Below are 26,569 nucleotides of genomic sequence, written 5' to 3'. Positions count from 1 at the left end.
TGAGATGGAACTGGCCGACATAGCCGACAAAGACATATGGGTGTCCAAGTTTAGACGCTTGACAGCAGACCTTGAAGATGTTGCCCGTCAGAAGGCCGTTCTTGCTCAGAAACACAAATGGAGTGATATTGAAAACCTTCCAAAACCGGACAAACTTGTGTTCGAAACATGGAATGCTATGCCCAACATTTATGTAAACATTAAAAAGTATGCGCTTTGAGTCCTGTCGATCTTTGGATCCACATATGTATGTGAGCAGGTGTTCTCCAACATGAACTTTATTAAAAACAAACATCGCGCACGCCTCACAGATGACAGCTTGCGATCCTGTGTAAAGATGAAGGTGATGTCATACAGCCCTGATGTGCAGACGCTGTGCGCTGAGGTCCAGGAGCAGAAATCCCATTAACCAAGTATGATAAATATTTTAATTGCCTATTATTTTATGTATATTCATATTTTTTCATTGTTCAGTGAAATAGTCCTTTTATTTTTCAGGCTGACAGCTGGCTGATGTTATTTTTGGTTTGCTGCTGGCGGAAAATTTAAGTTCGGCGTTTTTCATAAATACAAGAAGGACTCAAATAGACATTGAGTATTTTACTTAAAAGTAACTTTCAACCCAACGTCTTTTTTTCGGAGTTCAAAATGTTTTTGTTGCATGCAGAAATGTAATTTCGTTTTCTCTGCAGGAGTTCATCAATTTCATAAATGCAACACATTATAGTTTGTTTATACATAGCATAAAGGCAAAAAAAACGTTGTATGCAGTGTTATTTCATTTTAAATGTCAAACGGGTTTTGCGGCTCCCAGTGTTTTCTTTTCTGTGGGAAACGGGTCCAAGTGGCTCTTTCAGTGGTAAAGGTTGCTGACCCCTGGTCTAGGACCTCTTCTCCATTGTGAGCAGGAGATCCCTACAAATCAGCCAAGATATAAAATGGTGTGAAAGAGGCTTTCAATTATCATTGCAATATTTCATCTTGCCAGCTGGTAATTTTTTATTGTTAACCGGTGGATGAATAATATGTTTTGGTATAGGGAAGGCAAACAAAGTGGTCTGTGAAACACTGCTGTTGGGGAGGTTGGCCTGTGGGAAGAGAATTTTAATTCACTTATCCCATCGATGGATTTGAGGATTTTATCTACTTGTGGTATCTCTGCTGATCAAAAGCTACTGTCATTGCTCCTTAATAGATCAATGTGCTGTGATTGAGGTCTTGAACTTAAACACTCATATTCTTAAACAGTCTTATACTTGTACTGTATATTCTTATACTTCAGAGTGCAAGAGGCAATCCATAATTTACATGGTTTTACTGCAAAATTCTTGTGAGAAGCTTGTGTTATACAGCGGGGGCAGGACCTTATGATTTGTTAATGTTAAATGGGAGGCCCTTTATTGTTGTATGGTTCAGTGAACAAGATCACAATAATTTGGAACTTGTTATAAAAACAAGCATAATCTATATACAGTAGGTTAATGACTGAAGCTGAAGGCAACTCCAGTTCTGAATTGAAGACAATATAGTGTTAACAGTTTCCCAGTTGATTAGCACATTAGCTCCAGTGGGTAGCTCATTAGCAGTCCATTGCTTCAGAAAGATTGTGGCAAGTTGTTAATGTTGTAGCCTAGATGTTGACACCTGAGAGGCAACTTCTTGTCTTGGGGTATTCAGTACCTGGAGTGAGCTGCAGGTATAATTTCAACATTTAGAAGGTACGGAGGGAAGGGACTTTGAGGATTATGGACTGAATGCAGACCACTGGGATTAACAGGGAGGGTATCGTGGTCAGCATGGACCAGGTGGGCTGGAAGGTTTATTTCCATGCTGTATTACTTGCTCTATATTGAAAACATAAATTGGAGGTGGCCTTCTGAGGGGGGAGTCCGATTTAAAAATGATGCTACCAGATTTTGGGTCTGAGGTGTTTGAGATCAGAAAAAGTTAGGCATGGTGGTTGATATTCCCTACATTCCTCCTGAAGTTGTGGATTAAATTCATGTTTCTTGTGCCATGGAATCCACATTCCAAATTGCAGCGCAGCTCTTTCGGCACCTACTTGATACCTATCTTGACTGAAATTAAGTGTTCCCTAATTCATATCCTTTTTCTGTTCTTCTAATTATACATATAACATTGATTCCCTGATAGGGTGTTGTCCTGTTTCAACAAGAAGTGTGTTCAATGCAATAAATGCTGGATGACTATTTTATATTGAAAGGTACATACTTTATCCAAGGTGATTAACAGTGCTTCTAATTTTCCATGGTTGCTTTTCAATATTAATTTTTAAAGTGCACTTTTTTATTTTGTTTGTTGATGATTATATCTTGAAGGCATCAAATGATGCTTCAAAGGGTTTTGAAAAGCTTTGTTGTCATTCAGCCTTGAAGTCTTTAATTTAAAAATCTGAGCAAAATGAGCTTAGTCCTTGTTAGCACAGCATCATATGTTTATATTAATGCCTATGAAGCTGCTGTTGGCAACGCAATCTCTCTACAGAAACTTCTTGTGGTTTGTATTCATGTTTCTTTATCTGGCATATTCACTTTGTTTCTTAACACTCCTGATGAACGCCTTTGAATTTTTAAAAACTTTGCTAAAACATTGTATAATGAAACAATCCTTTGAGATACCTGTAATCTGTTAAATGTCATCGTAGTTTCTGCTTCAATCAGTAAGCACAAGAAGTACGCACATATACACTAGAGAGAGAGAGATCAACCTTAATCTCTGTCATAATGCACCGTTATTTTCAGATATCGTACTACCTCTAGTTGTACAGATTTAAGTGTAGGTTCTTTATTGGCCCAGTTAAGAAATTTCATCTAGATGTGGAACTTTCTTTCCCCCAACCCAAAAATAAAGATGGAACTGAAAATTATGATACTTTGAAAATATTTAATAATTACAGAAACAAAGTGCAATACTGAATAATCAATGAATGAAAATAAATGCAATCTGTTTTCTGCTAATATACTATATCATCTCATTTTAATCAACTGAACTGCTCAAGGAGATAGCTTATATATAGCATGTAGTAGATTCCCATAAATGGCATGTAAACTGTCCTAAATTTCAAAACAAATGGAAAATATTAAACCAGAATCACTTAAATATAAGGCCTGAAATACAGGTCTTAGGGAAAAAAAACAGCTGAATTTCTGAATAGTCATTAACTTTGTACAAATTGTACTGCAGCTGTGCAGATGTATCTAATTTTTTATTCTTTTGGAAAACCTGATTTATGACAAAAATACTAACTGTAAATGAGGTTTGCTAAGTCTCTGGTTTGAGGATCGGTGAAGAGATTGCCTTATTTTTATTGTAGTCCTGATTAGTTCCGTGGAGAAAGGTTATACCATTTGTATGTGTTGCATTTACAGCTTTAGAGTAAACTGATTTCATTGGAGTCACATCTTTTAGTGCTAGCTTTGATCTGATTCTGACCAAGTGCATACAACACAGAATTTTTGAGTAAGTGAAGGATATATGTCCATTAGTTTGAAAGTTGAGGATATATGGAGAACATATGATTTCTTTTTAAGCTGAAGTCAAGGTGGAATACATTGTAACATCAGTGTGCTGTTGATTCAGGGAATAACTATTTACAGAGGGTGATGGGGTGCCAGTAATCAGGTTGCTTTTTCCTGGCTGGCATTGGCTTCTTGACAATTGTTGGAGTTGGACTGATACAAGCAGGTGGTGTCTGTTTCATCACGCTGCTGACATGTAGATGGTGGAAAGGCTTTTAGATACCAGCAGATAAGCTGTTCACTGCACAATACCCAGTCTCTTCTTGCTTGGTATTTGTATTGACACAAAACTGCAGATGCTTGACTCTGGAGTGATATACAGTCTAGTAGAGGAACTCTGTCGAGCAGCATTTGTGCGAAGAAAGGAATTATCAGTGTTTTGGGTCAAAAGTCTGCATCAGGACTGAGAGTGGAAAGGCAAAATAGCCAGTATACATTTTAGTCAAGGGGACTGGTGAGATAGGAATCAGGTGAAACGTGATGGATGAATATAAAAAATGTTCATACATATGTTGGTAAACAGCACAAGCAGGCCATTGTTTTTGGTCCATCTTGTTTTCTCTGCTAATCAATAAAATTTCTTCAAGGAAACTTTGAATACAGCTTTGAATTCTCCATTCTTATGAGAGTTTTGGGAAAGTGTTTATTTTGGAAGTCTAGTGAGTGACATAACCTATCCAGTATAGCCTAGGACGGGGGTCGGCAACCCGCGGCTCTGGAGCCACATGTGACTCTTTTACGTCTGTGCTGCGGCTCCCTGTTGCTTTGGGAAATAATTGGTCAGTATTTAATTAAAATGTATTTTATGTTAGTTTGTTAGTTTTTGAAATGTAATTCTAAATTTGAAGATTATGGTGATCTTGTACAATCTAAATAAGACGTTATGGCGACCCATTTCCTGACACATCCGAACCGGCTCACAATTAGCCAGCGTTCAGGCTAAGGGAGATAGCCTACGGGGGTTTGTGAGTACGTGTCTTTTGCAGCATCCACGCCCATGGGGGGCTGGGTTGAGGGAGGCTTAAAAGCAAGGCTGTTTAGTTCGAATAAAGCTATCTTTGACTGCAGTTTACTGACTGCGTGTAGCACACTGCTACAACGTGTTTTTAGCGCTGGCTGTCCAGAGGGGAGGTGCTGAAACGCTTTGTTGCGTGTCTGGAAGAAGTGAAAACTTTCCTGGGCAGCAAAGGGCTCACCTTTCCTGAGCTGGAACAGCCAGAGTGGCTGGAAAAGCTACACTTCATGGTAGACATGACAGCGCACCTGAACACGCTGAACACAGCTCTTCAGGGGTAAGGACGTACAGCCCTGCACATGTTGGAGGATGTTTTGGCAATCGAGCGCAAGTTGACAGTGCTTGCCAGAGATTTACAGAAAGGCACATTGTCTCACTTCCCCAATTTGAGAGAGTTCATACAAGGTCACGACATGATAAATTCGGAGTATTTACATTCTGCAATCATCGCAATGCAAACATCGTTTGGGAAACGCTTCTGTGAGTTCAGAGAGGAAAAAAAACACATTATCCTTCCCGGTCACTCCCCTAAGCATCGATCCATCCCTACTGAATACGACTGTATTGTCAGGTGTGAGTCAACCTGACCAAGTATGATAAATATTTTAATTGCCTATTATTTTACGTATATTCATATGTTTTCATTGTTCAGTGAAATAGTCCTTTTATTTTTCAGGTTGACAGCTGGCTGACGTTATTTTTGGTTTGCTGCTGGCGGCAAATTTAAGTTTGGCGTTTTTCATAAATACAAGAAGGACTCAAATGGACATTGAGTATTTTACTTAAAAGTAACCTTCAACCCAACGTCTTTTTTTCGGAGTTCAAAATGTTTTTGTTGCATGCAGAAATGTAATTTCGTTTTCTCTGCAGGAGTTCATCAATTTCATAAATGCAACACATTATAGTTTGTTTATACATAGCGTAAAGGCAAAACAAAACATTGTATGCAGTGTTATTTCATTTTAAATGTCAAACGGGTTTTGCGGCTCCCAGTGTTTTCTTTTCTGTGGGAAACGGGTCCAAGTGGCTCTTTCAGTGGTAAAGGTTGCTGACCCCTGGCCTAGGAGAAAATACTCATGTTGGGTTGGTTACTTCTCTAGGGAATTTGAAAGATTTTGCTGAATAGTATTGGTATTTTTCTAGTACCTTGAAATATCTGCAGCAGGTAGCCCAGGTCTTGGAAGCATATAGGAGGGCAGGGATCAATGCTCTCCAGCAAACCGTGAGATTTGTGCCAAATTTGTGGTCTTGATCTTCATTTAGCAGAAACCCTTTTCTCTCAATTCACCAATGACTTCTGGCAATGTGAAATTCACTGCCACTTTCCTTGATACCTGCCCCTGCCAAGAAGTAGCATTGGAGATATAGGAAGTAATCAGTTTTCCTGGGTTTTGCCATGGACTTTAATTGGCATTGAGCAGTGTGCTGCAACTGGGTCAGTTTGGTAGATGACCTTACCTTTGCTGATTGTTTCTAGAGTGTAGTTGCCATAGATTTTTGGCTATTTCTGAAGATTTGCTCCACTCTTAAGGAATATCTTTTGGAGTTGAGATGCAATGTTGTGTCAAGAAAAATTGGGTTCACGTTTATCGTCTTATTTGACACTGGTCTTTAGAACTGATTAATATCATAGTATTGTGCCATCATCGAGCAACTAAAAGATGGAGAACTTTGTATAGCCAAACTTATGATGGTGGGGTGTTTCCTGCTGCTTGATAGAATAAAGGCTTTGGTGAGGTCAAGAAAGCTGTATGCTGCTTCCTCAATTTTTCTTGGAATTGTCGTGTAGTGAAGGTCATATCTTTACTTCTGGATGGATGGAATCCACAGTGTGATTCAGAGAACAGCTCTTCAGCCATTGACTGGAGGTAGTTGAGGCTTACTTTATTAAGGTAGACAGTGGAGAGGCTTCTCTGTCAGACATCCCCTTTTTTGATGGTCATTTCTGATCTCTTTTGGTATGCCCTTCTCTTCCCAGAAGTTTGGGGCAGCGCTGAAGTTGTGACAGCGAATATTCATTGCTGAGTTTTAAATTTCAGTAGAGATACATCTGTTCTCAATATCTTATTCACTTTCCAATGAAATATGACATTTAGTGCTTAATATTAGTTTGGAATCATGGAAGCTGGACCAAGTAGGTTGCTGTGGGTGTACAGTCAATGGTATTGCATCCAAGACAGAATCTTAGCTGACTCTTCAATATGCTTGTGTAGGGCTCTCAGTACCATTAACTATGGTGTTAACTGTTCAGGCTAACAAAATGGCTTCTCTGTAATGTTACTTAATGCTGTAATGGGTTTCTCGTCCGGGATTTGAATTTGTCAGATGTGGTGTAATTCGCCCCAGTTTAAACGAGGGGAGATGGATTTGGATAAGATTGAACTCTGGTGTAAGATCGAGGGAGTACTGGTTAGTTATGCCTGCGTATTAACCTTATAACTATATAACAATTACAGCACGGAAACAGGGCGTCTCAGCCCTTCTAGTCCGCGCCGAACACTTACTCTCACCAAGTCCCACTGACCTGCACTCAGCCTATAACCCTCCATTCCTTTCCTGTCTATATACCTATCCAATTTTACTTTAAATGACAATATTGAACCTGCCTTTACCATTTCTACTAGAAGCTCGTTCCACACAGTTGCCACTCTGAGTAAAGAAATTCCATCTCGTGCTACCCTAAACTTTTCCCCCCTAACTCTCAACTCATGTCCTCTTGCTTGAATCTCCCTTACTCTCAGTGGAAAAAGCCTATCGACGTCAACTCTATCTATCCTCCTCATAATTTTATATACCTCTATCAAGTTCCCCCCTCAACCTTCTACGCTCCAAAGAATAAAGATGTAACTTGTTCAACCTTTCTCTGTAACTTAGGTGCTGAAATCCAGGTAACATTCTAGTAAATCTCCTTTGTACTCTCGATTTTGTTGACATCTTTCCTATAATTCGGTGACCAGAACTGTACACAATACTCCAAATTTGGCCTTACCAATGCCTTGTACAATTTTAACCTCACATCCCAACTCCTATACTCAATGCTCTGATTTATAAAGGCCAGCATACCAAAAGCTTTCTTCACCACTCTTACCAATGAGACTCCCCATTAGGGAACTATGCACCATTATTCCTAGATCACTCTGTTCTGCATTCTTCAATGCCCTACCATTTACCATGTATGTCCTATTTTGATTATCCCTACCAAAATGTAGCACCTCACACTTAGCAGCATTAAACTCCATCTGCCATCTTTCAGCCCACTCTTCAAACTGGCTTAAATCTCTGTGCAAGCTCTGAAAACCCACTTCATTATCCACAACGCCACCTATCTTAGTATCATCTGCATACTTACTAATCCAATTTACCACCCCATGATCCAGATCATTAAAGTAAATGACAAGCATCATTGATCCAGATCATTAATGTAAATGACAAACAACATTGGACCCAGTACAGAACCCTGAGGCACACCACTAGTCACTGGCCTCCAACCTGACAAACAGTTATCTATCACTACTCTGCCATCTCCCATCCAGCCACTGTTGAATCCATTTTATTGCTTCAATATTAATATCTATTGATTGAACCTTCCTAACTAACCTTCCGTATTGAACCTTGTCAAAGGCCTTACTGAAGTCCATATAGACACCCCATATATCAAATGGGGTGGACATGCGTATCTCGGACAATGAGTTAATTCGATGTTTGAGTACGGTTAGAGCTATCGGTAAAGTTGAAATTGTAAGTGGAAAGATTGGTAAAATGGGGGATTTAGGCTTTGTGTTAGCGCAGATTGGTGCTGACATCACTGCGGTGGGATTGCCACTGTGTATCAGTGACCTCAGTGAGGTGAGGTCATGGGGCGTGCACATTGTCACAGAGGAAAGGTTTGACGTGTTTGATGGGACACCAGAGGGGTTGCCAGCCACTGGTGGAGATTTTCGAGAATGGGGTCCTATCATTTTTGAAGAATGAAGGAAGGGAGTGGTCAGATTTGGAAAATCTAATTAGTTCCTCTCTCTAATGGAAGGGGGAGAGTTCGGAGTTGGCATCACCCATTAACTCCTTGGTGAATAAGGCGGTGTGTCCTCTTCAGAAGTTAAGGATTTTCTCAAGGAGGACTTGCACCCCCAAAGGGGAAGATGATTTTGAGACCTGGATAGAATGCGTCTCTCGGCTGCTGGGTGAGTGGCAGCGTTCTGAGGAAGAGAAACTGCAGAGATTGGTTGACAGTTTGAGAGGGGTGGCAGTTGAGGTAGTAAAAGGTGTGAAAGGTAACAAACTCTTGGCTTCCTGCAAGGAGTATCTAGAAGCATTGGAGGAGGCTTTTGGTCTTACGTGGGGCACAGTGGAGCTTTTGGGAGGGGGACGTTTGGGGTCTGCGTCAGGAGAAAGGGGAAAGCTTTTGGAGTATCTTTTTCGGGTAGAGTAAAGGCTAAATTGTTTGAGGCGATGGGGGGTGGGGGAGCATTTTGGAGATGGAGGTGAATCAGATAAGGATAGACCAGGTAGCTCAGGGTGCCCAGAGGCATGATGCCATTGCTATGAGTCTCCAGCAGTCCCGTAGATTGTGGGCTCTCCCATCTTTTGTTCAGTTGCTCAGAAAGGTGAGGGAGGAAGAGGACGCATTGGAGTCAGAAGAGGGCTCTGTCAGTACTGTGCAGTCCTCAGTAGTAGCCCCTTGTAGTGAAGTAACTGGGGCCAGCTCCAATCGGGAGATAGTGAGGGGGGTCGCGGCAGGTGGGGTCCCTCCATGTGAGGGGACTAGCAGCGAGGGCCCCTCCCTGAAGGGACAGGCTGCACAGTGGCCCGCGGGAAGCTGGGGTCCCGCGAGATGAGGTGTGTGTTATAACTGTAGGGAAGAGGGCTACTTCAGGCGGGAATGTGATTGGCTGGAAGCCCCTCGGAGGGAGACTGCACGGGTGTCCCAGTGAGGGAACCGCCTGGAGTCTCTGAGAAAACACTTTCTCAGCAATGTGCCAAGGGACCAAAAGACCCTATACCCAGAAGGATAGGTGGGACCCCGATCCAGTGTGCCGATCCAGATAGAGGGAATAGATGCAAAAGCCATACTTGACACTGGGTCACAGGTCACACAATTGTACCAGTTGTTCTACAATCAGTATTTGTTGTATTTACCCTTGACGCCCTTCAGTGCCCTGGAAATTTGGGGTATCATTGCTGGTGATTACCCGTACAGTGGGTATTTGTCGGTGAGGCTGGAGTTCTTAGAGGCCGAGGTGGGAGTGTCTGAGGCTCCTGAGGCCTTGGTACTGGTTTGCCCGGATCCAGTTGTGACTGGAGGTGTGTCCATTCTGGTGGGGACCAACACCCCTACTGTGCGGAGACTCCTGGGGGCCTGCAAGGCGAAGACGGGTGAGGACTTTTTGGAGAGCCTGTCAGTGCACCCAGTGTTTCAAGCTGCCTTTAAGGAGGTGTGTGGTTGCATGGGGCGGGACACGGCATTGGAAAGAGGAACTGTATGGTGTGCCCAGTTGAAGCCCAGGGTGGTACGACCCGGTGAAGTAGCAAGAGTGATGGGGATCCCCAGGTACTCCGGAGTGCCTGAGGGTGAAGCCTTTTTAGTGGACACCCCGGAAGATCTTGAGGGGGAATAGAGATTCCTGGCTGAGGTGCTGGTGAGACCCGAGCTGCAGTATCTCCCAGTGGTACAGGCATGCCGGGTGGTGGTGAATATCATGAACTCTACGCAATGGGAGGTCACTTTTAAATGAAGAATGCCCCGGGTTCGTGGTGACGGTGATGCATAGTGTCCCCGTGAGGCTCGCTGGGGGAAGGGCCATTGGAAAACAGGGATAAGTTGACCGCTGGGGCATTTAACTTTGGGGCCTCACCTGTGCCCGAGAGTTGGAAGCGGAGGATGGTGGAGAAGATGTTGGTGCTGAAAGATGTTTTTTCCCTAGGCGAGTTTGACATGGGCTGTTCCAGGAGCACTCGCCACACCATCCGGGTGACTAAGAACACCGTGTTTCGAGAAAGTTTGCGGTGACTGGCCCCTGCAGACGTGGAGGATGTGCGGTGGCATTTGTGTAAATTGAAGGAAGCTGGGATCATTACGGAGTCCCGCAGCCCTTATGTGTCCCCAGTAGTCGTGGCCAGGAAGAAAAATGGCAAGATTCATATGTGTGTGAACTATAGGACCCTGAATTGGCGTACTGTCCCTGACCAGTATATTGTCCCCAGGGTCGAAGACGCACTGGCCTGTCTGAGTGGGGTGAAGTGGTTCAGCGTGTTGGATTTGAGGAGTGGATGTTACCAGATCCCGATGAGTGAGGTGGATAAGGAGAAGACAGAGTTTATTTTCTCTCTGGGATTTTAACAGTTCAAAAGGATGCTCCAGAGCATATCGGGGGCCCCTTGCACTTTCCAGAGGGTCATGGAGAAGACAGTGGGGAGATATGAACCTGCTTGAAGTGCTGTATATTTGGACGACCTGATAGTATTTGGATCCACCTTGGAAGAACAGGAAGTGTGGGTAATGAAGGTGCTCAGCCGGCTGAAGGATGAGGGGTTAAAACTTTCCCTGGACATGTGCCAGTTCTGCCAGATAGATGTCTGTTAGCAATGTGGGATATATAATCTCATGGAATGGAGTAGCTACAGACCCGACTAAAATCGAAGCGGTGACCACCTGGCTGAGACCCCAGACTGTGAGCGCTCTGTGCTCGTTCTTGGGGTTCTGTGGATACTACCAGAGATTCGTGAAGGGCTACGCCAAGGTGAGCCCTCCCTTGAACCAGCTTCTGTGTGGCTACCCTCCTCTAGGACAGAAAGGGAAAGGGAGGAGAGGCTGGGAGGCTGGAGAATGTTTGAACCCATCAGAACTCTTTGGACAGAGATGGGATGACCAATGTGAGGCGGCTTTTCAGTCCCCGAAGGAGACGCTGACTCAGGTGCCGGTGCTGGCTTTTGCGGATCCCCGATTGTCCTATGTGCTACACACCGATGCCAGCCGGGAGGGGTTAGGGGCCGTCTTGTATCAGGATCAGGGTGCTAGGCTGAGGCTGGTAGCGTTTGTCAGCCCGAGTTTATCACCCTCTGAGAGGAACTATCCCACCCACAAGTTGGAGTTTCTGGCATTGAAATGGGTAGTGGTGTATAAGCTGAGTGACTATCTCTAGGGGGCCAAGTTTGAGGTGCAGATGGACAACAACCCGCTTACCTACATCCTGACCTCGGTGATACTGGACGCCACCGGTCATCGGTGGTTGGCGACGCTGTCTGCATTTGATTTTAGCCTGAAGTACTGGCCGGGGAGCTGGAATGTCGATGTGGATGCTCTGTCCTGATGGAGACATGAGGACCTGGAGGGGGACGAGGAGTGGGAGAGAGTTCCTGCATCCGGGGTGAAGGCCATGTGTCAGTTTGCTATCAACGTGCACGCTGAGGAAAAGGAGAGGACAGATTGTACAGTGGACCCATTGAAGGTGTCCAATGACTCCCTACCCCTAGTTTACTGTGACATGACTGCTCTGAAGACCCCGCAGCTGCCAAAGTTGAGCCCTGGGGAAGTGGCAGCTGCTGAGCGAGATGACTCTGGCTTTGGCACTGTTTGGTATGCAGTTGAAAAGGAGGACTTGGCCTGGGTGGAGAAGACACAACACGGCTCAGTGTCTCTGATACTGAGAGAATGGTCTAGGTTGAGGTTGAAGAACCAATTGTTATACCGGGTAACGTTACCCCCGGACCAACCTCGGTGTTGGCAGCTGGTCCTATCTGAGAAGTATCAGAGGGTTGTGGTGAAGTCTGTGCATGATGACTCTGGGCACTTGGGGGTGCAGAAGACCTATGGGTTGATCAGGGTCCGGTTTTATTGGCCCCAAATGAGGTCGGACGTCGATGAGTACTGCCAAGTTGCATATGCCAGAAGATGCTGCCTGTGTAGGGTGATCCTTTGTTGCACTTGCAGAGTGCGGGGCCTTTGGATCTGGTGTGTATGGATTTCCTGGCCATAGAACCTGATACCAGCAACAGGGCGAATGTCTTAGTCATCATGGATCATTACACCAGGTACGCTCAAGCATTTCCTACCAAGGATCAGAGGGTGATTACGGTGGCAAAAGTGCTATGGGAGAAGTATTTTGTGCATTATGGCCTTCCCCGGCGGATACATAGTGACCAGGGACGGGACTTTGAGAGTAAGCTCATCTATGAGTTACTGGATATGCTGGGAATTGAGAAATTGAGGATCATGCCCTACCATCCGCAGGGCGACCCCCCAGCCGGAGAGGTTTAATTGGACCTTGCTAGACATGCTCAGGACTCTGGAGATCAGCAAAAAGAGTTGATGGAGTCAACATTTTGTACATCTGGTTCACTGTTACAACTGCACACGCAATGACGCTACTGGCTACTCAACCTATTATTTGATGTTTGGGCGCAAGGTTGCCCGTTGACCTCTGTTTCGGGACTGCTGCGGGTGAAATAATGCCAAAGCCTTACTTGAAATATGTGGCTGATATGAAGAAAGAGCTGCAAAGGGCTTATGAATTGGCTGGGGAGGCAGCTGCCAAGCAGAATCGGGGAACTAAGAAGAGGTATGACCAAAAAGTGAAGTTCTCCCAACTCCTGCCAGGAGACCAAGTGCTTATAAGGAATTTGGGATTACCTGGGAAGCACAAGCTGGCTGATCGCTGGTTGGGCACGCCCTATGTGGTGGGGAGTCAGCTGCCCAATTTACTGGTTTTCCGAGTGCAGCCCGAGAATGGGACGGGGCCCATCACGATTCTCCATCGGAATCATCTGTTGCCTCTGGGGCGAGATGTACACATAGAGCGGGAGCCGGAGGTACCGGCTGCATCTAGTAGCAGGACTATTGCGTCCACGCAGGGTGGAGGAAGAGCCCACACTGGGAGAGATGGGCCCAAGCCCAGCCCCTGTGAGAGATACTGACTTGGAGGATGATGACTTGGACGATTGGTACATGCTGCCGTTTGCTAATGCCCCCATGGTGAAGGGGGAGGCTCCTGGCCCTTCCCCCACTGGGTTGGGGGGGGGCTAGGGATGGGCCGTTGGGAGTACCACAGGGCATTGGATGTGGGGCCCAAGCAAGAGATAGAGGGTTCCAAGGTGCAGAGGGGTTTGGGTGACCACTCGCGGGAGGGTTTGCCTTACAGTTTCCATGAGTCTCCTGTAGTGTCTGAGGTGTCTGAGGGAGTGCCCCAGTCTCAGAGAAGGTGGTGCCCCCCCCCCTCCAGATAGGTTGGCCTATGTAGCCCCTGGGGAACAGGGTGTGATCCCCACTGTTTTGGGGAGTTATGTCACTGCTTTCTGCACTTGGATTGGGCTTTGTGTTTTCCAGGAGGAGTTGGCAAATTATCTGAGAGTCATGAGGGCATGACTAAATTTGGTGGGGGAAGAATGTAGGGCTCTCAGTACCATTAACTGTGGTGTTAACTGCTCGGGCTAACAAAATGGCTTCTCTGTATTGTTATAATGAAATGGCTTCTTTGTAATGTTACTTAATGCTGTAATAGGTTTCCGTGTCTGGAATGTTTGGATTATAACTGTAGATAAGGTGGGAACTAACCAATGGAGAATTGTTATGCTATCTTATATGTGGGAGCTGAGCGGGAGTTTACAGTCTTTTTCGGGAGGCGAGCGAGGAGGATGGACGTGTGAGGAGCAGACAGCAGTTCCAGGGTGGTGGATACTGGAAGTCAGCAGTTTGGACGGTGGCCGAAGGCTCGGAAGATCGTTGTGGATGGAATCGGAGGCATGAGCTCCAACGTATTAAAATATTATGTGCACTAACTGATAAACTTACTGATTTGGTGCCTTTAGGTTATCTGTTTCTACTAACCCATCACTAAGAAACAACTATAAAGTTGCAATTATTTACTCGCCTTTGGTGTATTCTCTGGTATTTGTGTTGCGAGCGTGTACTGGGAGGGGCATTACACCGTATTTACACTGAAGTATTGACTATTGGCGAGGCGACGGTTGAACGGGGGTAAATTGGGGGCATGGATGCCACATTTGTTTCAACAGGTGTTGGGGTTCATCTTAATTTCTTGGTCTAAGTGACCAAGAGTTTGGCCCCTATGTGCCTTTTACATTGCTTAAATCACCGTCTTGTGGCCCAGCCTCCTATATTATCCATCTTGCAGCTGTTTTTTCTGTAGTATGTTTTCAATGCTTACATAGCAATTTCTTTTCCAAGTTAAGGGCTTGGAAAATGATCTCTTGGTCATTCTCATCAAGTTAGTTCTGTTTTTTTTTGGGGGGGGGGGGGGTGAAGTGGAGAAACATGACCTAACTTTAGCCAATTATTGCAGACTTAAGAAAAATCAATGAACTGTGAACATCTTGTAGCTCCTGCAGTCTTGAATTGATGGGTTATGTTATCAAGTTTTGTATGAGAAGGACTGATCTTGTAGGTTTCCACTGACCTTGTGATGTTCCTTTTTTGATATTTGGGGTTAATGGAGAGAAAAATGGATTAGGCATTGGTCACACCAGCAGTCAATGGTGGCACTAAGAATGAGTGATTTTTGTAAGCCCTTTTGCTTAGGTGATGATTTGATCTAGCAGGTGCCATTTCTTGGGGTAGGGAGATTGGGGCATTTTGGGTTTGTGTGACTGGGAGAGCCAGTGAATGTGGTATATTTAGATTTTCAAAAGGCTTTTGACAAGGTCCCACACAGGAGATTAGTGTGCAAACTTAAAGCACACAGTATTGGGGGTATAGTATTGATGTGGATAGAGAATTGGTTGGCATACAGGAAGCAAAGAATGGGAGTAAACGAGACCTTTTCAGAATGACAGGCAGTGACTAGTGGGGTACTGCAAGGCTTAGTGCTGGGACTCCAGTTGTTTACAATATATATTAATGATTTAGACGAGGGAATTAAATGCAGCATCTCCAAGTTCGCGGATGACACAAAGCTAGGCGGCAGTGTTAGCTGTGAGGAGGATGCTAAAAGGATGCAGGGTGACTTGGATAGCTTAGGTGAGTGGGCAAATTCATGGCAGATGCAATTTAATGTGGATAAATGTGAGGTTATCCACTTTGGTTGCAAGAACAGGAAAACAGATTATTATCTTAATGGTGGCCGATTAGGAAAAGGGGAGATGCAACGAGACCTGGGTGTCATTGTACACCAGTCATTGAAGGTGGGCATGCAGGTACAGCAGGCGGTGAAAAAGGCAAATGGTATGTTGGCATTCATAGCAAAAGGATTTGAGTACAGGAGCAGGGAGGTTCTACTGCAGTTGTACAAGGCCTTGGTGAGACCGCACCTAGAATACTGTGTGCAGTTTTGGTCCCCTAATCTGTGGAAAGACATTCTTGCCATAGAGGGAGTACAGAGAAGGTTCACCAGATTGATTCCTGGACTTTCATATGAAGAAAGACTGGATCGACTAGGCTTATACTCACTGGAATTTAGAAGATTGAGGGGGGATCTTATTGAAATGTATAAAATTCTAAAGGGATTGGGCAGGCGAGATGCAGGAAGATTGTTTCCGATGTTGGGGAAGTCCAGAACGAGGGGTTACAGTTTAAGGATAAAGGGGAAGCCTTTTAGGACCGAGATGAGGAAAAACTTCTTCATACAGAGAGTGGTGAATCTGTGGAATTCTCAGTCACAGGGAACAGTTGAGGCCGGTTCATTGGCTATATTTAAGAGGAAGTTAGATATGGCCTTTGTGGCTAAAGGGATCAGGGGGTATGGAGAGGAAGCAAGTACAGGGTTCTGAGTTGGATGATCAGCCATGATCATACTGAATGGCGGTGCAGGCTCGAAGGGCCGAATGGCCTATTCCTGCACCTATTTTCTATGTTTCTATATGAAACATGTCATTTATTACCATTTTGTCAAGAGGATTATCCCATTTGAGAGCCCTGCCTGTTTCTTTGGTTACACTTTACAAGACAGTTAAGTCTTTTGTGATGGTTTCTCCCATTGGAATGTTGTCTAGGATTCTCCCCCCACCACCCCCAAGGTCAGTGTCTTCCTTGGCCTTTTCCAAAGCTTCAAGGGGTAGGGCATATGCACTGATGACCACAGCATGTTGCTTTGATAGTTTGCTAAGGGATCGTAAGGCATGAGATAGAAAATAAAAAGAACACTATCACCCTTCAATTCCTAATCAGTTTTTTTAAAAAACGTGTTGCCTTTCAGTATAAGTGGATTCTGGTTATTGGGCTATCTTTAATCAGTGCAGCCATTTATTTGGGACAACACTTAAAAGAACAAAATCTAAATTGTTAAAATATCCAGGATTCATTTAGTTTGTTTGGAACACTTTTCCACTTAGTTGGAGTAGGGAGACTTTTGCTGATCAGTTTCCAGCTAGCATCAGTCAAGTGCTCTTTGCGTGGCTGTTAGATGCTACATATACTTAGAGCAGTCAGTTTTTAAATAGCGTCAGTTGTATGTGTTTGTGTTCAAAAAGCAGTGATTTTTGTCACTGACAGTTGGCAGAAAGTAAGGAGTAAGTCATTTTAGAACTGTGTTGCTCACAGCGATTTCAAGCATTCAGGTTTGGAAATACTAGAAATAACCAGGAATAAAAACGAAACAAATTTGCTACTTTAAGTTAGGAACTCAGAGAAATTTGAAGGTATTGGCAATCATTTTGAATGTTACAATGAAAATTAAGATTTGGAGGATACATTTGTTTGTACTAGGTGTCTGCACTGATTTTGTTCATTTACAGGCAATCAAAATAACGTAGCACATGAATTTTGATAACTATTAGGAACTGTTACAATTTTCTAGTATTGTAAATGTATTGGTAGTGTTCTAATTTGTTCTTTCATTTCATTTAAATACATAAATTATTACTCATTTAAGTGGTAGTTTGTCGTTTATACCTTTTAACTATTACCATGAAACTTCAGCTAATCTACTTAATTGGGCCAAAATGTACTGGTCCCTATATGTCCCAATTAATTGGAATCTACCATATTGCTATTAGGGGAAAATTATGCTTAGATTGTCCTTTTAAAGCAGATAATAATAATTTTATAATTTAAAATCAGGAAATTCACTCTATTTATTGTACTGAGAAGACAACAAGAACATAAGAAATAGGAGCAGGAGCAGGCTATCTGGCTTGTTGAGCTTGTTCCACCATTCAATAAGATCATGGACTCATCTCTATCTCCCTGCCTTTTTCCCATAACCCTTAATTCCCCTTCTATGAAAAAATCTATTCAACTTTGTCTTAACTATATTTACTGAAGTAGCCTCCACTGTTCCATTGGGCATAGAATTCCACAGATTCACCACTCTCTGGGAAAAGCAGTTCCTCCTCATCGCTGTCCTACATCTACCCTAGTTCTAGTCTGTCCTACCAGTGGAAACATCTTTTCTGCCTTTATCTTTTCTATCCCTTTCATAATTTTATGTTTCTATAAGATCTCCTCTCATTCTTTTCAGTTGCAGGTTCAGCACTTACAGTTCAAGAAAGCCATCATGATGCATTCTATGAGGTTCTCCTCAAGACTCCCTCAACCAACTTAATTCACCTAATCTATGTGCAAGTTGAAGTTCCTATGATAACTGCTGTTTCACTCTTACATGCCTCAGATATTTCTGTTTATTGCATTTGCCAATGTAATGTTATTATTCGGTGGCCAATAGACAACTCCCACCAGTGATACTTTTACCCCCTTTGCTATTCCTAATCTCTACTCAGAAGGAATCAACATTCTGCTCCTTAGATCTTATATTGTCTCTCACTATTGCCCTAATCTTATCTTTAATTAAGAGCACTACCCACCTCCCTTACCTTACTGCCTATCCTTCCGTATTACCGGATATCCTTGGATATTTAATTCCCAATCCTCTCTACTCTGCAACCACATCTTTCTAATGGCCACTAAATTATGCCCCTTTGTACTGATTTGTGCCACAAGTTTACTGACCCTGTTTTGAATACTATGGCATTCAAAGAAAGTGCCCTTATGCTCATTGTGTTTTTAAAATCTTGTGATCTTTTTCTCTTTTGCACGACTTTTCTTCATTCCACTCTTGCTTTATTCTTTTATCATCTTTGCTTTTTCTTCATCTTTATCCAAACTTCACTTTTTTACTTTATGCATACTTCTCCAATCTGTTCTCTAATACCCCCCCATATTCCCCCCCCCCCATATTTAGCTTATAGCCCCAAACACAGGCCTAGTTATGCGATTTGCTAGGATTCAGGTCCCATCACGGTTCAGGTGGAGCATGTCCCATTGTACAGCTCCCCTCTTCCCCAATACTGGTGCCAATTTTGCACAAATTCAAACCCACTTCTCCCACACCAATCATTGAACAATGCATTGACCTCTCTAATCTTCTTGACTCTGTGCCAATTTGCATATGGCTCAAGTAGTAATCCAGAGATAGCCAGCTTTTTGGTTCTGCTTTATAATTTAGTCTCCAGCTGCTCAAATTCTCTTAGCAGAATGTCATTTACTCTGTAGTAACTATTGAATCAGCCATGTAACAGTAGTACATACTGTAAATAACATTTTATGGGAGTAACAAATTCCCAGGCCCAGATGGTTACCAGTCCAGGATTTTCAAGGAAATGAGAACCTTGTTAATAACTGAAATATGAGCTTATAGTTAACTTGTCTATTGGGAAACTCTGCACTAAAGTTTAAAAAAACTGAGTGTATATCTCTTCAATCCAGAAAATTATATTAAGAAGACAAGGAAGGGTGGTACTAAGTTTTTGTAGACCAATTAATCTAATACATCCTGCCAATAAATTACTATGTTTATAGTTAAGGGCAGCTTTTGGGAGTTAAGAAATTTGAAATCGGACTAAAGACACCATTTAAAAATTCCTTTTATATGGTAAATTGTTAAATTATCGCTGCAAACAGTGAAGGGGTGAGTGATAGCAAGGTGAGTTCCTAGGATGAGCTGAGTTTGTTGGGTATTGCAGATGGAGTTCCGATGCCCGTACATGTGGCCTGGTGCAAGGTTGAATCGCTCTGGGCCCAGATAGACTGAAAAGGTGGGGTTGGTCGGGATGAGAGTCGATTTCACTTGCTGTCTGTGATGGTCACTTCTGTCTCCATGGCACTGAAGCTACTGCATGATCACTACTGCCAAACTGGTCTATGTCAGTTTCCATTTCCCAGGCCCTACATTCATCTCTGGAGAAGCTGGACAATAAAGACAGCAATGCTGTTCTCTGGTTTATTGACAAAAGCAATATTATAATTCCAAGCAAACTCACCTCCAAACACCTAGTCCTGCAATTCAACACTTCCCTTTGCTCCTGGATCCTTGACTTCATGACTAACAATAAAGATAGACAGCAAAAGTAGAACCTTACAAGGCTGCATTCTCTTGTCCTCTCTTCTACTCCCTGTACACATGACTGCTTGGCCAGATTCTGCTTCAACTCCCATCTACAAGTTTGCAGATAATACCAATGTAGTAGGCCGTATTTCAGATCATGATCAGTTAAAGTGCTAGAAGGAAGTAGTCTAGAGATGGTGTGACGCCAACTGTTCCCTGCAAAACAAAAGCATTGACTTCAGGAAGGGAGCTGTGAATATATTCCTGTTTACATCAATGGTGCAGAAGTCAAGAGCATTGAGAGGTTCAAGTTCCAAGCACCAATAGCCTGTTTCAGTCCAACCATGTTGATGCTGTTTCCAAGAAAACTCACTAGAACCTTTATTTTTCTTCAGCAGGCCAAAGAAATTTGGCATGCCAACCTTGAACCATGCCACCATTTATTAATGCAACATCAAATGCATACTATCAGGATGCAACATGGTGTGAAATGTCAACTGTTCTGTCCATGGCCACAAGAAACTGCAGATTTGTAAACATAACTCAGCACATTAGAGTAAGCAGCCTCCTCTCTGAGCTCTGTGCTTCTTGCTGCCTCAATAAAGCAGCCAGCATGATCAGAAATCCCAGACATTTTGTCCTCCCTATCCTTCTGTTCAACTTGAGATATAAAAGCCTAAAAGCAAGATCACTAGGCTCAAGGACAGCTTTTGTCACATTGTTATACAACTTGAATGGTTCCCTAGTGCGTATGACCTTGCAGCTTACCTCATTGTGATCTTGCACCATTCTGTCTTGTCTGCATTGTACTTACTCTATACTGTAACCATTTATTCTGCACTTGTTTATTACAGTATTTTGCCTTGTAATATTTCACTGCACTGATATGAATTGATCTGTGTGGACTGTATACAAGACAGAGTGTCCTCTGACCCTCAGCACATGCAAACAGTTTTACCAGTTGAATAATTGAATGTCAGGTGTAGAAAATCATCAGAGGATGCTGTAAAATGCTGCTTAATTCTAAAGATCTGGAAGATAGAGTTATGTTACAGTTGTCCAAAGTCCAAGTTGGAAGATACCAGTACATATCGATCTTTGAATGAATCTGGAGGTTTTAAGGGCATAAAGTTGCTTTTCTCTATTTTAGCCAGTTGAGAAATACAATACTAAGAAGTGCATTGAGTGTGAAATCTTCCAAGGTAAATTAATTTTAGAACTTGTGTCTCCAAATGCCAATAGGTGCTAGGCTAACTGTAAAGTTAACTCTGAAGTTGATAGGTTTAATTGACAAAATGATTTTAAAAATGGGGACAAATGACTGTATACGGACTCACCATTGAGCCTTGATTATTGTATTCTGGCATGGCTCGATGACTGGTGGGGCAGCTTAAGTGGAGAAATGGCCTATTCATGTTGCACGATTTTGTAAAAGCTACCCTATCGAAATTTATGTGGGTAAATAAGTTTTTCTTTATAAAGCAGTAAATTGGAACAATACTTTGAAATGTTTAGATGACACTGATCTGTTTTCATTTTCTTTACAGGTAGCATTTGCAATTATGGAGGCTTAAAGAAGGAAGAATTTATAGGGGAGCTTCCCTTCCCCTGTGGTGGTTGGCTTCAAAGGAACAATATTCAGGAGAGTGCAATGGATATATTTTGACTGGAAGTTTACAACAATTTTTATTTTCCACAGATTTAACTAAATTTCTATTTTTGATTATTTAATTGCAACAGAGAGCCATAGTATATATAATGTTTTATAATATAAAAAAGCAGTATTTTGCTGCTTCCATGTACTGAGCTAATGTAACTAAGAGTTCAGAATCGCTAGAGTGCGGTGTTTTTAATGACACAAGCACAAATCTAGTGCTCTGGAGGTTTCTAGGCATCAAGTTCCATTAGCCTTAAGATTTTTTTTTAAAGACTGAATTGTGAAGACAGGATGAATTCTATGATTGCTGACTGCACTCCAAAATGCCGATCTTTGCAGCACGCTCTCGATGCAACTTCGGTGATGACGAAGGGAACTGAAGGCCAGAATAAGGTCTTCCTTTCATCTTATTGCTACAATGCAGCTTCCCTAAAGGACAGCTTTGGTAGAACTGTTCTACACATGGCTGCATCTTGTGGTAAAAGGTCAGTTTTGGAATGGCTCCTTGAGAGAAAAGGGGCTGATCCTTCTGCGAAGGATAAAGAATCAGGATGGACAGCTCTGCATAGAAGTATCTTCTATGGGCACATTGATTGTGCTATGTTTCTTCTGAAGGTATTGTAATCTGTTCTGATTTTGATTGTTTAATTATTTCAAGAGTCCGCTCTGATGGTTAACTTCTTGATCTTGTAATATGGAAGTGTTCTTTTATTGCATCTTATATTGTGCTGACTGGAGTAAATAGACAAAATAAAATTGTTGAATGTTCAGTCCTCAGTTTAATTTAGTATCTAAAATCTTCTGTGGGCTTGTGGAAATTTTAAAATTCAAACTTTACAGCCATTTAAAATGTGTATTTGAAGTAACACAGAGCTAGTCACCAATGACACAGAGGTAAATTGATGTTTATTTCTTTAATATGAAGCAAGAGAGGTTTGATTTTGTAACATCTTAGTTCTTTGAAATTATTTTCCTTGTTTGAAATTGGTGAGAGATTTGCTTGCACAAGGTTTAAGTTAACATAGAAGTCCAGCATCAGACTGAGAAATTACTGGTGCTATGTTTGGAACTTGTGTGTTTGTGCAAACGTGTGGAAATTCCAAACTTGACAGCCATTCCTTGCAAAATCAGGACCACTGGAGAATACCGAATCATTGATGGTAACTCAGTAAACTTAGCTGTCATTGGTAGGTGTCCTCCTATTTTTTGAGCTATGTTTATACCATGACTAAAATTGTAATTCGGTGTTTTGTATTTCATTATATTCTCAGGATTCATAGTTCCTTGCCTCATGTACATCTGACTTTGAAGCATGCCAGTTTATAATTACTAATATACAACTTCTCCATATTGCTTTGCAGCATGGTGGGAGTAGCCTTTACATGCAGGATAAGGAAGGGTTATGTACGCTCGACTTGGCCATGAAAGATCGACCATCATACGTGATTTATAGAAAGACTGGTATTGACCTATCTTTCTCTCTGTACTTTCATTTTGAGGACTAGATTTTTAAATTTTTACTCTTTAGTGAAAGAAAATTGAGCATACTGTAGTATTACCATCTCCTAGCTGTAGATTCAACTGGAATTGGAGATTAATCACATTTTAAAAGTGAGGTTGCTTCATGACTTTTGCATACATTTTAAGTACAAGCCTAGCTTAGATTCATCATTGCAAGCTACTCTACCAGTTTGTATGCAAACTGACAAGCTTCATTGAAAATCCTTCTGAGAAATGGAGCTCTCAGCTAAGACTAACAAGTTGGTTTGAGAGAGAAGATAAGGGAATAAGCTACTGTGACATCAGCAAATAATGTAAGCAGACAATCTGTAATCTTGTTTGGTTAGTTACATAAGGATTATCTTTAGATATCTCTAGATACTTTAGCGATCCCAAAGAAAATTACAGTGTCACAGTAGTATTACATGTGCACAAAAAAAATTAGAAGAGAAATAAGAAAGAATAAAAAAAATAAGTTTTCTCAAACAGTTGAATGGGGGGAGGGGTAATCACTTCACTGGCTGTAAGTTGACTCATTATAGAGTCTAATGGCTGAGTGTAAGAATGATCTCGTATAGCGCTCTTTGAAGCAGTGCAGTTGTCTTAGTCTGTTACTAAAAGTGCTCCTCTGTTCGGCCCAGGAGGCATGCAGAGGGTAAGAAACATTGTCCAGAATTTCCAGGATTACTTTCAACCACCACAGACTCTAGTGTATCCAGTTTGAAAACACACAAATACGTTCTTTCTATAAAAGTGTTTAGGCATTTGGGGTTAATAAATTAATTAATTTGGGTATGAATGTTTGAGTTTTATATTTAGAGGTTTAATGTATTTTACTTCTGATATGTATATTTAGGTTTGTTTTCTAGATCCTACTGAAGTCTATACATGGGGTAACAACACTAATTTTACTCTTGGTCATGGAAACCAACAAAGCAAACATCACCCTGAGCTTCTAGATTACTTCTCAAGATCGGGGACATATATTAAACAGGTACAAAAAGTTTTGTATATAAAAATCTTATGTTTTACTATCCATTGTTATAAAATGAGAGCTCCTCAGAAGGCATTTCATAATTTTTCCAATTATTACCTTAGTGGTAGCACTTTGCTCTCAGCATGTTAGTTCAAGCTCTATCCCAAAATCATTAGAATCATTAAAATTGATCGTGTGCTGTACATTTGAAAGTGTCATCTTTTAAGTTAAATGTTAAGTTATCCCTGTGTTCCTCTTGGATCTACCTTATCTCATGTCACTTTTCAAAATGTGAAGAGATCCTGTCTCTCATGTACTCTTGCAAAAACAAAATAGTTGAACTCATCAATAATTCACTTTCTTGCTTGCCAAATGTTCTGCATAAGTTAACAGCTGGATTTTGTTTCCTCAGAAAAATGTTGGTTAGTTAGTATGGAGGCATTTTGAAATGTCTTGAGACTGAAAGGTCTGTTCATGCTAACTTAATTGTGTGTGTACTTTGTACTGTATTTGGGGGAAAAATGTTTAAAACCAAAACAACACAAGTTATATTTAACCTTTAAATTGATCTTATTAAATCCCCGAGCTTTGAGATTTAAATCTCTCAAATTTGAATGTTACTTAAAAATAAAGCTAATACTTCTACTTGTTTTGTGTCAAACCAAAAATTTGAGTACTTATTTAACATGAGTAACTTATTTAATATCCCAAGGTACTTTATAAGGGGATTATGAAAGAAATGCTTACTCTGAATCATAAGGTGTCAATATTTTGGGGTAACATGAGAAGTTATGTCCTGAGGAGTATTTCAAACGATCAATACCAAGTGGGAAAAGCCTAGAACTGGGCTTCAAGAGTTTGAGCTTTGGCCATTTTTGGCATTGTCATCAATCTTGGAGAGCTTAATTTTAAGGGTGTGAAAGGGGCCGGAATTAGAGAATTAATGGTTGAAGGACTGGAGGAGATTAGAGAGGCAGTGACATAGCTGGAAGGAGATGATTTAAAGAAGTATTGTAAAATCATTGAGTAACTTAACTGAGAAACAAGCTGCATCCAAAAGCAATGGGGAATTAGAACAGGGGAATTATTGTTTTGGATCAATTCAGATGTGTAGGCCATAGAATGAAAGAGCCACCTAGGAGTAGGTAGCAATAATTAAGTGACAATTAGGGCATGGATTAGGATTTCAGCATCAACATAGTTGAACAGATTGGGTAGAGACTCAGTAATATTATGAACAGCGTTAGACATTTGCCTGGAACAGTAATTTCAGTGTTTTGCTTTTTGTAGTTCACTTCAAATAATTTATAGGCATTGTTGGTAACAGTATTGGAAAGGATGATGAATTCAGCCAAATTAAATGTTCATGGAAGGGACATGGAACTTGCTAATTGTGCATTTTATGGAAATTAAGTAGTGTTTTGTGAGGTGAATGAAATCAATGTTGCTAAGTTTTGAATAGTATAGCATGTAATTCAAAACTGGAGTATTATGCTGTTTGTTATTCACAAATGCATTTTTAAAATGCAGAACATGTCTTGGTTATTGAACTAACCAATGGTTTGCTGGTTCAGAAAATCTTCAGGTCACTGCTTTACTCATGGACTGTTTTTTAGTAGGTTGTTCACGAGACTAGTTGAAAGCTAGGTATGTTCCAATTGGGCAAGTTTCAATAAAAATAGATTTTGCTTTGGTAAGACCATTCTGAATTACTGTATACAGTTTAAGCAAACATGTATTTGTCTTGGAGGCAGTGCAAAGACAGTTTACTAGATTGGTGCATGGGATTTACCTTATGAGGAAAGTTTGAGTGGTACAGGCTTGTGCTTGGAGTTTGAACCAATAAGATGTGATCTAGCTGAAAAATAACTTGAGATTCTGAGATGTCTTGTCCAGGTAGATTACTGTGTTGATGTTTGCATTAGGTTCTGGCATGGTGTCAAGATAAAGGAAGGTTCATTTTAAGCTGATCAGAAAACTAATTTCTTTGAAGTTTGTGAATGTTTGGAATTCTCAGTAGTAGAGGGTTGTTGGATGTTAAGTCACTCAGCCTTGATCTTAAGTGGCAGAGTAGACTTGAGGTGTAGATTGGCACAGCTTTCTTATTTCTTAATTGATATGCACATTTGAACTTCTACTGGATTAGAATTGTATTGTTTTACATCAAATTTATTCTACCCATTTTGGTTTTGCGGAAAATGCCAATCGAACCAAATTTGAAGCTGTTGCTGTAAAAAGGTCAAGATGTTGCTTTCTGTTGTTGCAAATGGAAACTAAATTACATAATCCAACAAGACTCTCAGCACTCAGATGTGTAAAATCAAAAGCAACAAAAATGTCTTTACTCTTCAAATTATTTACTGTGTTTTTAATACCTTCCAGGTTGTGCTTTGCAAATTCCATTCTGTGTTCCTCTCTCAGAAAGGTCAAGTTTATACTTGCGGTCATGGTCAGGGAGGGCGCCTTGGGCATGGAGATGAACAAACATACCTTGTATGTAAATTTAAAAAAGCTATTTATTACAGTTATGTACAGTTTATAATCTTTGTTTGTTTTTATACTGTTTAGGAAAAGAAAACATAATTTATGTACTAGAGTATGTACAGAGAGAAT

The 26,569-nt window shown here is 41.6% G+C and overlaps 1 protein-coding gene and 1 long non-coding RNA gene across 2 annotated transcripts in view; both read left to right on the top strand.

Moving 5' to 3' along the window:
- Positions 1-26,569, top strand: part of ibtk (inhibitor of Bruton agammaglobulinemia tyrosine kinase) — a 122,785-nt gene that overhangs the window by 12,629 nt on the left and 83,587 nt on the right. The window contains exons 2-5 of the mRNA XM_059982377.1: positions 21,371-22,095; positions 22,842-22,941; positions 23,850-23,974; positions 26,339-26,449. Coding sequence (XP_059838360.1) covers positions 21,772-22,095; positions 22,842-22,941; positions 23,850-23,974; positions 26,339-26,449 — 660 coding nt within the window. The 5' untranslated portion in view covers positions 21,371-21,771. The remainder of the gene's footprint in view (positions 1-21,370; positions 22,096-22,841; positions 22,942-23,849; positions 23,975-26,338; positions 26,450-26,569) is intronic.
- LOC132400319 (uncharacterized) lies at positions 49-764 on the top strand. Its single transcript, XR_009514224.1, has 2 exons — positions 49-413; positions 499-764. It is a non-coding gene; the product is annotated as an uncharacterized LOC132400319 (long non-coding RNA).

Source organism: Hypanus sabinus, chromosome 10 (assembly GCF_030144855.1).
Source record: "Hypanus sabinus isolate sHypSab1 chromosome 10, sHypSab1.hap1, whole genome shotgun sequence".
Classification (NCBI taxonomy): Eukaryota; Metazoa; Chordata; class Chondrichthyes; order Myliobatiformes; family Dasyatidae; genus Hypanus; species Hypanus sabinus.
The sequence above is the reverse complement of the archived record's forward strand: the minus strand, read 5'-3'. Positions and strand labels throughout refer to the sequence as shown.